Source organism: Crinia signifera, chromosome 4, assembly GCF_055691185.1.
Source record: "Crinia signifera chromosome 4, ASM5569118v1, whole genome shotgun sequence".
In the NCBI taxonomy this organism is placed as follows: domain Eukaryota; kingdom Metazoa; phylum Chordata; class Amphibia; order Anura; family Myobatrachidae; genus Crinia; species Crinia signifera.
In genome coordinates, this window is record NC_139220.1 from 110222064 (window position 1) to 110241042 (window position 18979).

Consider the following 18979-nt stretch of genomic DNA (forward strand, 5'->3'; position numbering starts at 1 on the left):
CAGTGTTTTGAAAACAATTCAAACGATAGGCCTGCCGCTGATTGGCTGAGGGAGAGAGCGCTCCCAGCCAATCATCAACGAGGTCGCTGATTGGTTGAGAGCGCATCCTCTCTCAGCGGCCAGCCTATAGTTTGAATTGTTTTCAAAACACTGCCGCCGTTGACCGCACGGTCTCCGCAGTGACCATCCAGCCGGACACTGTGGAGACTCCTGCCCGCCCTGGACCCCATCCAGCTCGGACTCCAGACCCCCTCAGCTCCCCGGGAATTTACATGGGATAAATCGCATGCAATTTATCCCATGTGAAAAATGGCACATCAAGTGCCAAATCGTAGTGAGCTCTCCCGGGGAGCTGCCGGAAGAGCTCAGAGGACATTAGGTCTGACTTGTCTTTCAGACAAGTCGGCCTAATGTATGGGGGCCTTAGCATTTCTCTGTTGCATCCTAAAAAATGAAAGAATTTAATTGGTTGCTTTACATTTTTAGAACCTTTAGTAAATTTACCCCTCTGTGTCAGCTCAGAGGTGTGTTGAGATCTGTTTATGGATGAACAAAATAGAAGCAATGTCTTTAGAATTGACAATGGCAGAAGTATGTTGTCAGCAGAAGCATAGTGTATATTAGCCAGAACAAATAATGAATAATGTTACAGTAATAACCATTCCCATGCACTCTTGGAGATGTACGAAGCAGTGATATGAGTGGTGCAGTGCCAGTGAAGAAGTTGCCTATGACAACCAATCAGCTGCTACATATCATTTTATAGGCTGCAATTGATAAGGGTTACTTTCATTGGCCACTTCTCTTCTATTTTCACTGCTTCATACATTTCCCCCTCTGTGCACTCACCGGTTCCTGCTGTTGTCTCATTACAGTCATCCATCACCAACAGTGACATCATGTTCGTAAAACTTCACGCTCCCTGGGAGGTTCTAGGAAGATACGCAGAACTTATGAATGTTAGGATGCCGTTCAGGTAGGTAACTAACAGTAACTACCTTATCAGTAGGAGTACAATAACGGAAATAAATGCTATGAAATGCCCCAAATTATCTGCAGCTGGTATGCCCAGTTGGCAACATCTTTCTTTTTCTTTTTTTAGTTACGTTTGTGGGCTTAGCAGGAAATGTCCTTAGCAGGAAGAGGGTGAATATATCAGTATATTGAATACAATGGGGTGATTCAGACCTGTTCGTACTGGTCTGAATTCTGCCTCATTTTCGAAGGTGAGAGGTCTGCGCATGCGCATATATGCGCATGTGCAGAGACCCCCCGTGCAAATTCCTTTGGCGAGTATCACACTCACCGAGGCGTTCGCACAGACTGGGGTGGGCACGGGACGGCATCAGGAGAACGCCCGTCAGCAGCGGAAATATGTAAGTTTAGACTAATTTGATGGTCAGTGACCATCGAATGATTTCTCTCCCCTTCGCCCGCATCCGAGGGATGTGTTCTCGTACACATCGCCTCACATGCTAGCGAGGAAATGCCTGCGGGTGGGACGTTCGGCAGGGGCAACGCTGACCTGTTTGCTAGGATGCGAGTATACGCAGCCTAGTGAACAGGTGTGAATTAGGCCCAATGTTTCCTCTTTTTATCTTATACAAATCTTGCAAACAAGAGGGAATCAGGACTGCCATTATTAATTGTCACTTCTATACTTTTCATATTTTGGATAGTAAAAAGTTGGGTGTAAAATTATATTCTGTTAAGAGAAGTTTTTTTGCCATTTTTGGAGATTGAAATGTATATTTTTCTATACAAATGATTGAAGTGAGTGAGGGCATCCACTATGTGATTTTCAGGATAAACAGGTAAACGTTAGACCTATTGGACTGATGTTAGGTTGAACTTGAATTATGATTAGGTAAATTGCACAAACTCACATATGCATGTCCAGCAAAGGAACATTCAGTACGCATATTCCCTGCCGCCACAGCTTAATGCGTTCTAGCACCAAGCTCCTTGACCACTCCTACCATAACTAGGCAAGTATTAGTAAATATATTTAAAAAATAACCTAGTACTGAATATTAATATGTCACAGACATCCGTCATTTCTTTACACCTAAATGTCAGTTTTACCTTATTTATTGCTAAGCTTCAAAATTATAATTGGAAAATAGGTGATTATATCAAAGACAAAAGAAAATGAGGATACTTCGGCGAGGTTTAGCTGCTCCGATTGGAGTATCCTGTGAGTGTTCTCATAATGTTAGAGCTGGATAATGAACTGTACAGACAATCAGCAGGCAACACATATTGTACAAGTGCAGCTAATCATACGGCTAGTGGAATTAATCTTTTAATGGCTCACTAGAGGTTATTGGGGACAAGTACAAATAAATTATGTATACATAATTTATAATTCATGTCTTAGTTTATTGCAATGCTTTTAAAGAAGACACGGTACAGAAACACCATCACCAGACTACAAGAGAGGAAAACAGCAATTAGCCAAAGCATTGCAGCATTGAGCCTATGATACATTTGGCATGTGCTGTGTTTCAAAACACTGACGTATCCCTTTAGCTGCACTGTATATTTTCTCTGTGCCATGTTCCTGTGCTGCAGATGTAACGTGTACAGGTTTAAGCACAGTGCAGATCACCTGCATATCTAAAAGATTATAATATATGAGTTCATCTAAATAGCCGTATCAGCTGCTAATTCTATTTTCTCTTAAAAAAAAAAAAAAAGTTACTGATAACATTTATAAATCTACTGTATATGTGAAAACGTCAGTAATGGGGAAAGTGTTTGTTTTTTTGGACCATATCAGGTCCATTCGCAGGCTGATTCTAGTGATTCAGCGCTCTTCTATAATTGAGATGTATTTCATCACAATATCAGATATCTCAGGTTCTGTCAAGGTATGGTTACACCTGCACATACACATTGCTGTTGTTCATGTCTGTATATATGTGTGTGTGTGTGTGTGTGTGTGTGTGTATATATATCTCTTATATATTTAGCCAGATCTGTCACTCAACCCCTGTGGAGAACGTTCCTGTGTAGAACAGTTTCACTTTCATGTGTCTGACGTTCCACCCCCTTGACATCACCTCCCCCCGCCCAGCCAGGGCTACAGTACACGCCCACCATCCACCATTACTCCACAGCCACCATCCACCATTACTCCTGCACATCCCTACCCTCTGCCAGGACCCCCGCGACCCCCCTCCCACGATTCGCGGGACCCCCGCGACCCCCCCTCCCGCGATTTGCGGGACCCCCGTGACCCCCCCTCCCGCCATTCGCAGGACCCCGCACCCCCCCTCCCGCGATTCGCGGGACCCCCGCTTTCCACCCTCCCGCAAGTCGCGGGACCCCCGCGACCCCCCCTCCCGTGATTCGCGGGACCCCCGCGAACCCCCCCTACCGCGATTCGCGGGACCCCCGCGACCCCCCTCCCGCGATTCGCGGGACCCCCGCGACCACCCCGGTATCCGGACTATTGTTAGACAGCACTTACATCGACAGCCATTACATCGACACCTTTAGTTCGACACCTCAATAGGTCGACATGGTTTTAGGTCGACATACCATTAGGTCGACATGTCATTATGTCGACAGCTCATTAGGTCGACTGCTCATTAGGTCGACAGCTCATTAGGTCGACATGTTTTTAGGTCGACACTGCCATTAGGTCGACAGTGTCTATGTCGACAGTCAAAAGGTCGACATGGTTTTTTTCACTGTTTATTGAGCCGACATGTGCCGACAGGCGGTATTTCATGCCCTACTATCCACTAGGGCGTGGTGGGAGAATAAAATAGTGTGCCAAGCGCAGCGAGGCACCGTGCCCGAAGCAACGGTACACTTCAAACTGTGTCCATGTCGACTGTGTCGACATTTCGGCCAAAAAACAGTGAAAAAACCCATGTCGACCTTTTGACTGTCGACATAGACTCTGTCGACCTAACGGCAGTGTCGACCTAAAAACATGTCGACCTAATGAGCTGTCGACCTAATGAGCTGTCGACATAATGACATGTCGACCTAATGGTATGTCGACCTAAAACCATGTCGACCTATTGAGCTGTCGAACTAATGGTGTCGATGTAACGGCTGTCGATGTAAGTGCTGTCTAATATCCGTCCCAGACCCGACCACCCCCTCCCGCGATTCGCTGGACCTCCGCGACCACCCTCTCCCGCGAAACGCGGGACCCCCGCGACCCTCCCGCAAATCGCGGGACCCCAGCGACCCCTCCCTCCCGCGAGCCCCCTCCCGCGATTCGCAGGACCCCTGCATCCTCCCCTCCCGCGATTCGCGGGACCCCTGCGACCCCCCCTCCCGGCATTAAAAGGGCCCCCCGCGACCCCCCCTCCCGCGATTCACGGCACCCCCCCCCCTACTGTGATTTGCGACCCCCCTCCCGCAATTCGCGCCGCCCCCTCCCACGATTCACGGAACCCCCCGTAGCGCCCCCCTCCCGCAATTTGCGGGCCCCCTCGGCACTTCTCGCGATTTGCGACCGCCCCCTAATTCACACATTCGGGGACCCCACCTCCCGCGATTCATGCCCCCCTCACGCAATTCACGGCACCCCCCACACCCCCCTTCCTGCGATTCGCAACCCCCCACGACCCCCCCTCCCGCGATTCACGAAACCCCCCGTAGCGCCCCCCTCCCGCGATTTGCGGGCCCCCTCGGCACCTCTCGCGATTTGCGACCGCCCCGTAATTCACCCATTCGGGGACCCCCCCTCCCGCGATTCATGCCCCCCTCACGCAATTCACGGTACCCCCCATACCCCCTTTCCTGCGATTCGGAACCCCCCATGACCCCCCCTCCCGCGATTCATGCCCCCTCCCGCGATTCATGGACCCCCGCACCACCCCCCTGCGCCCACCCTCCCTTGATTCACGCCCCCCTCATGCAATTCACGGCAACCCCCCACACCCCCCCTCCTGCGATTCGCAGCCCCCCCACGACCCCCGCCTCCTGCGATTCATGACCCCTCCCGTGATTCACGGACCCCCGCACCCCCCCCCCTTGACTCACGGCACCCCACGCGCCCCTCCCGCAATTCACGGACCTCCGCAACCCCCTCTCCCGCAATTCACTAACCCCGACAACCCCCCTCCCGCAATTTGCGGACCCCCCTTCCCACGATTCAAGCGCCCCTGCCCACGATTTGCGGACCCCCGCCCCCTCCCGCTAACCGCGGATCCCCACACACCACCCCCCCTCCCGCAATTTGCAGACCCCCCAGACCCCCTTCCGGCAATTCCACCCCCCAGCGGACCACCGCGGCCCCCGCTCCCGCATTTCACATACCCCCGTGACAATGGGGGATCCTGTACCACCACAAGCAGGTACCGCCCCTAGGTGGGAAATCCGGCCCTGGCTGCCGCACTGCAGGTTTCCCCACTGCCCTCTGCACCAGCACCACAACTTTTATCAATGTCTTGCCCACATACCACTATTATACAGCCTCCTGCTCTCATGCACGCTCACTCCCTCCCAGTGGGAGGAGACGCTCACCCACTGCCGGGAGCTGCATACTGTCCCCCACCCTCCTCCAGTTCTAGGGATACCCATCGACCATCAATGATTTTCAAATAATCGATGGTTTATGGCCGATGTTGAATACTTTTGCCATCAATGTGGGAGGACACTGCCCTGCCTCCTGTTCTCCTGCCCCGTAACTTCCGCCAGTGGAGACCCGCTCACCCTGTGTTGCCCACATTCCCCTATCATGCTTTACCGCCCAGCCTCCTGCTCTCATGCACCCTAACTCCCACCCAGTCGGAGGAGACACTGACTCCTGTATTTCTGTGCTGCCACGCTGGACCCTCACCCACTGGCAGAAGCTGCACAGTGTCCACCACCCTCTTTAGTCCCCCGTATGCCCACACACCCCTATCACTACCCAGCTTCCTGCTCTCCTGAACCGTAACTTCCACCACTGGGTAATCGCTGACGCTGTGTTGCCCACATACCCCTATCATGCCTCATATCCCAGCCTCCTGCTCTCATGCACCCTAACTCCCACCCAGTAGGAGGAGACACTGACTCAGGGCCACCGTCCGGTACTCCTGTGCTGCCACGCTGGACCCTCACCCACTGCCAGAAGCTGCAATACAGGGCATCTTTCATACAATTCTAACCATATTTCTCACAATACAAATGTTCACAAATTAAGGGGCGTAGCCCCTTACGCTGGTGTGAAGAGCGCCCGTAGGGCGCAATGAATCACCTAGTATATATATACAAGTTATTGGTGTTTGACTGTTTATTTGTAACCTGATTGCTCAATCTTGGGAGTGCCATCCTGCCCGTTTGCTATATATAAAAATATATATATATATCATTGTCGTAACTATAGGCCCGCAGCCCCCGCGGTGGCGGGGAGGCGCTGAGGGGGTGTGGGCGCCGGGGGGGCTGCGGGACTATTATTAGTTACTCACTGCCAAGTTCTGCTGCCAGCACCTGTGCCGGGTCCCAGCTCTCCCGGCTACTGCTGCAGCCGCAGCGCTGCTAATACAAAAAGAGACACTCGGAAAATGGCTTCCCCCATACTGCAGACAGTTTTTCGTCTGCTGTATGGGGGCAGCCATTTTCCAAGTGTCACTTCTCAGTGCTAGCAGCAGCAGCCAGGAGAACCGGGACCAGGTGCACACAGTCGGATGCGGCAGGAGGTAAACCCCCCCTGCCGCCGCACAACACCCCCCGCACCCCGGCTCCCCTCCGCGCTCCCCGGCTCCCCTACACACTGACTGGCAGCACAGGTAACGGCTGAGGTAACGGCCGCACGGGGGTGGCGGGGGGGGGATTTGTTTACCCCCCTGCATTTTCGGCGGGGGGGCGCACAATTATTAGTTACGCCACTGATATCTCTTATATATTTAGCCAGATCTGTCACTCAACCCCTGTGGAGAACGTTCCTGTGTAGAACAGTTTCACTTTCATGTGTCTGACGTTCCACCCCCTTGACATCACCTCCCCCCGCCCAGCCAGGGCTACAGTACACGCCCACCATCCACCATTACTCCACAGCCACCATCCACCATTACTCCTGCACATCCCTACCCTCTGCCAGGACCCCCGCGACCCCCCCCTCCCGCGATTCGCGGGACCCCCCGCAACCCCCCCCCTTCCGCGATTTGCGGGACCCCCCCGCGACCCCCCCTCCCGCGATTCGCGGGACCCCCCCTGACCCCCCCTCCCGCGAATCGCGGGACCCCCGCGACCCCCCCCTCCCGCGAATCGCGGGACCCCCGCGACCCCCCTCCCGCGATTTGCGGAACCCCCGTGACCCCCCCTCCCGCCATTCGCAGGACCCCGCACCCCCCCTCCCGCGATTCGCGGGACCCCCGCTTTCCACCCTCCCGCAAGTCGTGGGACCCCCGCGACCCCCCCTCCCGTGATTTGCGGGACCCCCGCGAACCCCCCCTCCCGCGATTCGCGGGACCCCCGCGGGACCCCCGCGACCACCCCGGTATCCGGACTATTGTTAGACAGCACTTACATCGACAGCCATTACATCGACACCATTAGTTCGACACCTCAATAGGTCGACATGGTTTTAGGTCGACATACCATTAGGTCGACATGTCATTATGTCAACAGCTCATTAGGTCGACAGCTCATTAGGTCGACAGCTCATTAGGTCGACATGTTTTTAGGTCGACACTGCCATAAGGTCGACAGTGTCTATGTCGACAGTCAAAAGGTCGACATGGGTTTTTTTCACTGTTTATTGAGCCGACATGTGCCGACAGGCGGTATTTCATGCCCTACTATCCACTAGGGCGTGGTGGGAGAATAAAATAGTGTGCCGAGCGCAGCGAGGCACCGTGCCCGAAGCATAGCGAGCGGCTGCGGTACACTTCAAACTGTGTCCATGTCGACTGTGTCGACATTTCGGCCAAAAAACAGTGAAAAAACCCATGTCGACCTTTTGACTGTCGACATAGACTCTGTCGACCTTATGGCAGTGTCGACCTAAAAACATGTCGACCTAATGAGCTGTCGACATAATGACATGTCGACCTAATGGTATGTCGACCTAAAACCATGTCGACCTATTGAGCTGTCGAACTAATGGTGTCGATGTAATGGCTGTCGATGTAAGTGCTGTCTAATATCCGTCCCAGACCCGACCACCCCCTCCCGCGATTCGCTGGACCTCCGCGACCACCCCCTCCCGCGAAACGCGGGACCCCCGCGACCCTTCCGCAAATCGCGGGACCCCAGCGACCCCTCCCTCCCGCAAGCCCCCTCCCGTGATTCGCAGGACCCCTGCATCCTCCCCTCCCGCGATTCGCGGGACCCCTGCGACCCCCCCTCCCGGCATTAAAAGGGCCCCCCGCGACCCCCCCTCCCGCGATTCACGGCACCCCCCCCCCTACTATGATTTGCGACCCCCCTCCCGCAATTCGCGCCGCCCCCTCCCGCGATTCACTGAACCCCCCGTAGCGCCCCCCTCCCGCGATTTGCGGGCCCCCTCGGCACTTCTCGCGATTTGCGACCGCCCCCTAATTCACACATTCGGGGACCCCACCTCCCGCGATTCATGCCCCCCTCACGCAATTCACGGCACCCCCCACACCCCCCTTCCTGCGATTCGCAACCCCTCACGACCCCCCCTCCCGCGATTCACGAAACCCCCCGTAGCGCCCCCCTCCCGCGATTTGCGGGCCCCCTCGGCACCTCTCGCGATTTGCGACCGCCCCGTAATTCACACATTCGGGGACCCCCCCCTCCCGCGATTCATGCCCCCCTCACGCAATTCACGGCACCCCCCATACCCCCCTTCCTGCGATTCGGAACCCCCCACGACCCCCCCTCCCGCGATTCATGCCCCCTCCCGCAATTCACGGACCCCCGCACCGCCCCCCTGCGCCCACCCTCCCTTGATTCACGCCCCCCTCATGCAATTCACGGCAACCCCCCACACCCCCCCTCCTGCGATTCACAGCCCCCCCACGACCCCCGCCTCCTGCGATTCATGACCCCTCCCGTGATTCACGGACCCCCGCACCACCCCCCCTTGACTCACGGCACCCCACGCGCCCCTCCCGCAATTCACGGACCTCCGCAACCCCCCCTCCCGCAATTCACTAACCCCGACAACCCCCCTCCCGCAATTTGCGGACCCCCCTTCCCACGATTCAAGCCCCCCCGCGCCCCCGCCCACGATTTGCTGACCCCCGCCCCCTCCCGCTAACCGCGGATCCCCACACACCACCCCCCCTCCCGCAATTTGCAGACCCCCCAGACCCCCTTCCGGCAATTCCACCCCCCAGCGGACCACCGCGGCCCCCGCTCCCGCATTTCACGTACCTCCGTGACAATGGGGGATCCTGTACCACCACAAGCAGGTACCGCCCCTAGGTGGGAAATCCGGCCCTGGCTGCCGCACTGCAGGTTTCCCCACTGCCCTCTGCACCAGCGCCACAACTTTTATCAATGTCTTGCCCACATACCACTATTATACAGCCTCCTGCTCTCATGCACGCTCACTCCCTCCCAGTGGGAGGAGACGCTCACCCACTGCCGGGAGCTGCATACTGTCCCCCACCCTCCTCCAGTTCTAGGGATGCCCATCGACCATCAATGATTTTCAAATAATCGATGGTTTATGGCCGATGTTGAATACTTTTGCCATCAATGTAGGAGGACACTGCCCTGCATCCTGTTCTCCTGCCCCGTAACTTCCGCCAGTGGAGACCCGCTCACCCTGTGTTGCTCACATTCCCCTATCATGCTTTACCGCCCAGCCTCCTGCTCTCATGCACCCTAACTCCCACCCAGTCGGAGGAGACACTGACTCCTGTATTTCTGTGCTGCCACGCTGGACCCTCACCCACTGGCAGAAGCTGCACAGTGTCCACCACCCTCTTTAGTCCCCCGTATGCCCACACACCCCTATCACTACCCAGCTTCCGGCTCTCCTGAACCGTAACTTCCACCACTGGGTAATCGCTGACGCTGTGTTGCCCACATACCCCTATCATGCCTCATATCCCAGCCTCCTGCTCTCATGCACCCTAACTCCCACCCAGTAGGAGGAGACACTGACTCAGGGCCACCGTCCGGTACTCCTGTGCTGCCACGCTGGACCCTCACCCACTGCCAGATGCTGCAATACAGGGCATCTTTCATACAATTCTAACCATATTTCTCACAATACAAATGTTCACAAATTAAGGGGCGTAGCCCCTTACGCCGGTGTGAAGAGCGCCCGTAGGGCGCGATGAATCACCTAGTATATCTATATATATATATTAGGGCGGAGTGAAAAAACTGAAATTGAGAAATTCAAAATCGGCTAGTGTGGAAATGTTGTGACTTGACTTGAATAAGAAATGTGCAAAAGCTTTTTGATCTGAGTCAACATCTTCTGTTCTGGCAAGAGGCCCGAAGTTTCACTTTTTTGGTGAAAATGACGAAAACTGTGAAGATGCTCCGATCTAGTTAAAATTATGTCATGATGTCTTAGAGTGGTTTATTAATATACTTTAGCTTAGTAAAAGAGAGTACGAGCTTGTCCTAGTGCAAAGTGACTGACTTTGGCGAGAGAAAAAATCCCTGATAAATGACCCATTTTCGTGGTTTCAATTGTGAATATGGTGTTTTCTCCGGACTGTGTTTTTTTTTTTTTTTTTTGTGGGAGGGAATGCTCTGTAATTGATGTGATCAGGAAAAGAAACTTGGTGAAAAAAAACAGGGTAAATCCCTTTTTTTGCCTTTAATAGAATAGTGCACCTATGTGTCTTCTAATGTCCAACAAACTCTTTACTGAATGCTCCATTAAGTTCAGTAACAATGCATTACACTCTGTTCTTTAGGTGCAGGATTTAAAACACTACTGTTTATAATGTTTAGTGATATTTAAAATGATACATTAAACAGTTTACACTGTTACTTGTAATACTTATTGTAACAGTTACTGTTTTTCAATAACAGACTACAAGTTATTTCTTATTAGCAAGATCTGACAACCAGACACTGTTATTGATAAGACACAATGGGGCAGATGTATGACTGGGCGTTATGGAGGAGAAGGGGTATCAGCGGACGTTATGTGCACTGATGCCATTTCTCCCCCATGTATGATGGAGCCAGTGTGCAGTAATGAAAAGGTAATGAGGCTTTTCTGTGAACGGTTGTATCACTGCCTTTTGGCCCTTATTCAAACCTGATCGCAGTAAAAATTTGTTCTAAAAATGGGCAAAAAAATGCTGCACTGCAGGGGGGGGGGCAGATGTAACATGTGCAGAGAGAGTTACATTTGTGTGAGTTATTTTGTTTCTGTGCAGGGTAAATGTTGGCTGCTTGATTTTTAAACTGCAATTTAGATTTCAGTTTCAATACACCCCACCCATATCTAACTCACTCTGCACATGTTACATCAGTGCAGCATTTTTTTGCCCATTTTGAGAACACATTTTTACTGCGATCAGGTTTGAATAAGGGCCAAAAGGCAGTGATACAACCGTTCACAGAAAAGCCTCATTACCTTTTCATTAGTAATGATGCTGACCATTCATACATTCGGCCTGCTATCATTTAGATAGCAGCACCGCCCCTGTCCTTTACCGCACACTGGCTCCATCATACATGGGGGAGAAATGGCATCAGTGCACATAACGTCCGCTGATACCCCTTCTCCCCCATAACGCCCAGTCATACATCTGCCCCATTGTGTCTTATCAATAACAGTGTCTGGTTGTCAGATCTTGCTAATAAGAAATAACTTGTAGTCTGTTATTGAAAAATAGTAACTGTTACAATAGGTATTACAAGTAACAGTGTAAACTGTTTAATGTATCATTTTAAATATCACTAAACATTAGATGTATTTGTTTATTACATCATAATACAGTTCAACGTATATAATAATTAATTGTTAATATATTGGCTTATCTTTGGCATACTATATGCCGTAATGCAGCCCATTCATGTTCCCAGCATAGGGGATGCAAAACTGTTTTTTAAACAAATAAACTAATAAACAAATAAACAGAAGTGTTTTAAATCCTGCACCTAAAGAACAGAGTGTAATGTATTGTTACTGAACTTACTGGAGCATTCAGTAAAGAGTTTGTTGGACATTAGAAGACACATTGGTGCACTACTCTACTAAAGGCAAACAAAAGATATTTACCCAGTTTTTTTTTCCAGCAAGTTTATTTTCCTGATCACATCAATTACAGAGCATCCTCTCCCAAAAGAAAAAAAAAAAACACGTTCCCGAGAAAACACCATATTCACAATTGAAACCATGAAAATGGGTCATTTATCAGGGATTTTTTCTCTCGCCAAAGTCAGTCACTTTGCACTAGGACAAGCTTGTACTCTCTTTTACTAAGCTAAAGTATATTAATAAACCACTCTAAGACATCATGACATAATTTTAACTAGATCAGAGCATCTTCACAGTTTTCGTCATTTTCACCAAAAAAGTGAAACTTCAGACCTCTTGCCAGAACAGAAGATGTTGACTCAGATCAAAAAGCTTTTGTACGTTTCTTATTCAGGTCAAGTCACAACTTTTCCACACTAGCCGATTTTGAATTTCTCAATTTCAGTTTTTTCACTCCGCCCTAATATATATGTATATGCAGGTTGAGTATCCCTTATCTGAAATGCTCATGACCAGAAGAATTTTGGATAATGGACTATTCTATATTTCATTGATGTATCTTGAGATATCTTGCATTTATGTTGTACAAACACATGAAATACACACAAATATATTTTATTTGTGCATAAAGCAAGGTTTCAAAACATGATTTGTGTACTATCTCAGGTACTGAATTTGAATGCCAAGCAATCATTTTCTTGCACATATTTAGGGCCAGTTACATATCATTCCCTCAGTGGTGCTGTTACAGATGTCCCCAGTGGTGCTTTTAGCAAGATTTTTTTTGGTAAATTTCTGGAATGTATGGTTTTCGAAATAATTTTGATAATGGATATTTGGATAAGGGATACTCAACCCAACGGAGAGGTGCTCCATCTGACTAGGACGCGCAAGCGTCTCACACTCGGTGGTTGGGCGGCAGAAAACCTGCCCGTCTCCGCTTAAGGGAGACGGGCAGGGTTAGGGGGGGTGCGAGGAGGCGCGGGGACCTACAGACGGGGAGGTGATACGATCCTCTGGTAACTTCCTTGTCACTTTAGACTCCCAACATTCACATCAACACGTCTCAAAGACCAACACTCACCTCTATGTGAGGCCCTATAGGCACATAACGGTTTCTTTAGTCTTTTCAAGGTAAGGATATTCTCCACAACCAGCGTACTCCATCAAAAATTTATTCCATATGGTACAAGGTAAAAACAGACGATAAAAATGTGTTAAAAACAAACACAAAAATGGTGAGACCTTAAAGTTCAAACTCTCCCTGTATCCGGAACAGGTTGAGCTGAATTTGCCAGATGTAAAATAGCACAAAAAAGTCTCACCATCAGCTGTGTCCCCTCCTTCACCAACGCGTTTCGGGCTCCAGGTTATAGCCCTTTTTCAAGGTGTGAGAGGTAAGTGTACTGGGGTGGTTTATATACTTGTCCCCTTCATTACTATAAAACAGTAATACAAAAAACCTGGGCCGGAGCAGAAAAAAACTGCCTCCTATAAGCCCTCCTAAACAACTAGCTAATACATTTTCTGTTCCTGGCTACACTTCTATTATATCCATATACCAAATACACATGCTGTCACATAATATGCATAATATTGCGCATACAGTATAGGAGAGATCCACCGCATCCCTTCCGGGATTAGAGTCCATGTTTTCTCTCTTTTTCCTACAACTCCTCACACACCTGTGAGAGTTGCGTCGCGTCATTTCCGGTCCGGCGGAAGTGACTTCCGGTTACCGGATCGTGCGCAAACACCCGCTTCAGTGGTTCCACTTGTCACTATACAGCTCTCCTCCCTGTGCGCGCGTGAAACGCTTCCTCTATGTGCTTCCTCTGCAGGCACAGGTGTCACATCCTTCTCCGTTTGTATATACAGCGGGGGCCATTTTGGATGCTCCATTTTCATAAGGATCAATGCTGTATGATATGTGTCCCTGCTTCAGGGAGCCATGATGTAGCCAAAAACGTAATTGCTTTCTCCATAGATTAGTGCAGACATAGACAAACATAATAAAAAGCACACATTAGTAAATTGCAATTTCATAAAAGAATTTTCATAAAAATATTTTCATAAAAAACACTTTACTTCAAAAGCCACATTTAGCCCATTTGGTTCTATTGTCTTGTGAGAATAGATTTTTTTCATCTCAGCACAAGACAATCTTTTCTCCCTGTCATTGACTCTCCAGTGCTCTTTTATAACATTTACACCACAGAATGAAAACAAATGTTTAGTATCGCAATTATGTATATTTTTGAAATGCAGAGACACATTATGGGTTTCAGTCCCCTTTTTGATATTTCTCACATGTTCTGCCATGCGGGTCTTAAGCATTCTAGTGGTTTTACCAATGTATTGTTTGTGACAAGTACATTCAATTATATATATGCAGAATTTAGTGCTGCAGGTGATAAAATCATCGATGGTATACCACTCATTTGTCTGTGTGGACTTGTATTGATTAATCACTCTACTGTCACTTTTACACACCCTGCACATTGAGCAGGTCCCACACCGATAAAAACCTTTCGATTTTATAGGGTTCAGGGGGGACGGTGTATTAATGGCACTGGTGACTAGGAGATTTTTTAAATTATTGGCTTTCCTGTAAATAAAATGGGGATTCTCATCAACAAACCGTTTTAGGATGGGATCACTCTTAAGGATGCCCCAATGTTTCCTGATGATTTTCTCAACCTGTTTGGATTGGCTGGTAAATTTAGTGATAAAATTCACCCCTCTGTGTGCATTACTCTTTTCAGGTTGGGGGACCGCTGGTGTTACCTTCACTACATTTTGTACTGATCCCCTACCCTTTTCTCTAGCTTTAGTAATGACATTCTCTTGGTAACCCTTATTTTTAAATTGCTTTTCCAATTTATCTGCATGAACCTCATATATGTCCAGTTCCGTGCAATTTCTGCCTATCCTCTGGAACTGCCCATTGGGTATGCTGCGCAACCAATTTATATGGTGGTTGCTCGTGTAATTGATAAATGAATTGCAATCCGTAGTTTTTTCGAAATTGCGGGTTTTAACCTTACCGTCCTCCACATAAATGTATAGGTCGAGGAAATTGACATTTGTTTGACTTTTATCAAAAGTTAATTTTACATTGATATCATTACAATTCAAAACATCACAAAAATTACTTAAAGAGACATCATCCCCATTCCAAATAAACAAAATGTCATCAATGTACCGCTTCCAGGACACCAGGCTGGCACCGAGCTGCATGTTGTTAAAGATGCTCTCCTCCTCCCACTTAGCCATAAATAAATTGGCATAGCTCGGTGCCAGCCTGGTGCCCATCGCGGTACCCGTTAGCTGCAAATAAAAATACCTTTATATGAAAATAGGGCCTTTATATAAGGTCAGTAATATCTATATTGGGTCTATGAAAAAGAGTGCGAGGTCAGAGAAGGAGTGAAGTGAGACAATCCTGGGGAACACATAAAAGATACCTTTATGTGCATATAGGGACCCCCACAGAGGTCAGTAAGAGGCCTCATCCTGTCTAGACAGTGTCGAAAGACATCAGTCAAACCAGAAAATCATCAAGCAAGTTCATTCCAGAATTAATTTAGGGACAGCGCTGAAGTGTTTTTTCATTCTTGTGTACTGTACTTTGTTGGTGGGAGCGTGGTGACCCACAGAAATTACACACAGCAGCAGCCCCGGGCGCAGCTATCCATCTGTCGAACCTATTGTTTTTGGGGAGGTGAGCTTCTCGTGCGCGTGCGCCCCCTTCCGACAGATGACGGGGCCTGGCAAAGCAGTACAAAACTTGACCCGGTGCCCTCACAGAAGAAACAATGTAGCGGACATAGGCGCAGCACTCTGACAACTTATAATGGGAAATAATATGCAGACGGCTCCTCTGCTATTGACGACTATATATATATTTATATACAGTATAGGTTGCTATTCAGCCAGTCAACTCACATGGGTGCCCTCCGGTTCAAATGGGTATATATGGATAAATAGGTCTAGGAACTCCAAGTAGATCAATTATATAAAAATATAGAGAGAGATGTATATATTGTATTAAGAAACAAAGGCACTCACAGGCAGGGCCGCCAACAGGAGGGTGCTATGGGGACAGCTGTCCCGGGCCACTCTGACAGAGGGTAGGGCCCAGACCGCCCTGTCCACCACAGCTCGCACGGCCACGAGCACCCCCCTTCACTACACAACGGTGCCTGCGGCGGTTCGTCTTGCCGCACTGGCCAGAGCATCCGTGGGCAGCAGGCCAGCCCACAGAGAAACCTTGATGTGGCTTGGGGGCATATCATACACCTGCACAGGTATATGTAACCAATATCTCTGAATTCTAGTATCATGTAGTGTTCAAGATTGGTTACTAATACCATTCAGTGAGCTGGGGGAAAAATGTCTTGTTTTGCTTATTAAGTATTAACCCCATAACATATAATGTGATGTATCAGGCAGTGTATTTTGCTGGGCATTTATGGTTGCAAGTTGGTGGTACATCTTTGGCTGTCTCACCCTCTTGAAAATTAAAAATAGTTTTCTGGCCACATAATTGGAGGTTAATATTGGCCTCCTATAGATATACTGTAAGCTGGTATGTTGGCCGCTATGCGGCACACGTGCTTTCAGCGTAGTCCCCCTCTTCTATAATAGCGCAGTTTTCTGGTTTTACATGCATTCCACAGCGGTGGAACGCATGTTCCTTTCCAGGTTCGGCACATAATATAGTAGTCACCCTTATGCGTCCCCTATTACTTGTGCGCACTGCACTTCCGGGTTTGGGTGACGTCCACTCAATTAAGTTCAGGCTGCTCTAGCCAGATGCACAAGTTCCTGTTAGTCATGCATTCCACAGTGGCGGAACGCATGATACTTCCGGTTTCCACAGAGCGTGGCTATCCACATTGATTTTGGTCCTTTCTAGTAGGGTGAGTTGGCTTATATTTATTTATAACATTATCTGCAGCTATATCTCCGTATTAAGGGAGTTTCTGTGCCACTTTTGGCTCTCTAATAGTACTATTTAGTACACTTCCGGGGTTCTGACTTACAGGAAGTGGGTGTGTTCACCAATTACCCCAGTGATACCATAAATAGCCACTCTGGACACTGCATATGTACACTGCCTGGTGCTGCCTGTCCTGTGATGTGACATATTTTGTCTTGACAAAGATCCCTTTGGTGGATCGAAACATCGACTGCTGTGATGATTTAAAATAAATCTTTAGTTCAACTTGCTCTAATGCTTATGGTGAGTGCCTGCTTCAACCAACGACACTATATATATATATATATATATATATATATATATATATATATATATATATATATATATATATATATATAAAAAGCGTGATGGCACTCATTGATTTAAAAAGAAAGAGGTGCGAGGTCCATTGACATATTCAAATAACGGCACTTACCTCCCCACGAGGTGAAGAAGAAACTAATCTGTACACACGATTTGATACAGAAGGTATTTCAGAATACAACATAGCTATACAGCATGAACATATAAAATAAAGGCAGGTGGCGCCTCCTAGTGCAGTAAAAAGTGACTTCTCTGACCAGAGTCAAATATAGAATACACACAAGGACACTTCCTTGCCTATAAAGTGCTTGTTATAACCAGAAAAAAAAATACCATTAATGTTTTTAAACTCCTCTGGTATTCTGTGAGTCTCCAGACATAAAACATTAGTTAAAACAAGTGAAATAATATATTAATGAAAGGTTTTACAAAGTGAAACTTATTACAAATAACCCCTAATTAGCTAGAGCGTTTTCTGTTTACATGAAAGGAGATCGTTCTGGATTCATGCTGATTATAAAGTTAAGCGTCGAGTAACGACACTTTTTTGAATGCATACAGTATATCTTAAAGCAAATTTTCAAACTCTTATTTGTCTGTAGATTGTTTTTATTATAAATGCTGCTTGCAAAAGTATTAATGTGCTGCAGGAGATCCAAGTTTACACAGATTAAAGATATTCCCCTAACTATCTACTCTTTAACTACTTTCCTTTATTTGTTAAGCATTAACCCCTTCCCGACATTTGACGTACATTTACGTCATGGCTGGGATGTACTTCCCGACACATGGCATAAATGTACGTCATGACTTTAAACTGTCACTGCGTCTCGAGACGCAGTGACAGAGGGACGATGTCTGCTGTCCCTGACAGCAGACATGTCCCTGCATGCCCAGGGGGGGCTGCGATGTCGCCCCCCCGTCGGCGATCGCTGTGATTGGCTGTTCAGTGTGAACAGCCATTCACAGCGTTTTCCTGTGTTACCAGCGAATCGGACGCTCGGTAACACAGGTGTCAATCACCGCCGGGCGTCAGGGGGCATGAGGGGGTCATCGGTGACGATGACACCTCACCCCACCCTCACCCCACCTGCCCCCAAGGCTGTGATTGGTCCGTGGGACCCACGGACCAATCACAGCCAAGGCGCGACATTTAAACTACCGGTGACTGCGCTGCAGACGCCATTCCGGTCTGGAATAGCGTGCAGAGCGGTCACCGTGCCTATCTGCCGTGATACTGACCTGATCCTTGCTAATACTTACCTGATCCTTGCAAATACCTTACCTGATCACTTGATCACTGCTTGTAGCGTGCTGGACGCTTCCTGGATCTGACTTCTTGGGACTTCCTGCTGCTGCTGCAGTGTGATAGAGAGATAAAGAGATAGAGAGAGAGATAGAGAGAGATAGAGAGATAGTGACAGAGAGAGCTATATTTTGTGTCTGCTACCCCCCCTTTTTGGGGGTGCAGGGTTTTTTTATATATAAATAACTGTCACTGCTGCTGCTGCAGTGTCATAGTGATAGATAGTGATAGATAGTGAGAGATAGTGATAGATAGTGATAGA

The 18979-nt window shown here is 48.7% G+C and overlaps 1 protein-coding gene and 1 long non-coding RNA gene across 4 annotated transcripts in view; one reads left to right on the plus strand and one right to left on the minus strand.

Moving 5' to 3' along the window:
• The window catches only part of ANO4 (anoctamin 4), a 231490-nt gene that overhangs the window by 89513 nt on the left and 122998 nt on the right, over positions 1 to 18979 (plus strand). For all 3 annotated transcript variants that reach the window (XM_083182214.1, XM_083182215.1, XM_083182216.1), the window contains one exon: positions 876 to 976. In XM_083182214.1, the coding sequence (XP_083038340.1) occupies positions 876 to 976 (101 nt within the window). The remainder of the gene's footprint in view (positions 1 to 875; positions 977 to 18979) is intronic.
• The window catches only part of LOC146074287 (uncharacterized), a 133264-nt gene continuing 127545 nt past the window's right edge, over positions 13261 to 18979 (minus strand). The window contains exon 3 of the long non-coding RNA XR_014473401.1: positions 13261 to 14078. This is a non-coding gene — a long non-coding RNA (uncharacterized LOC146074287). The remainder of the gene's footprint in view (positions 14079 to 18979) is intronic.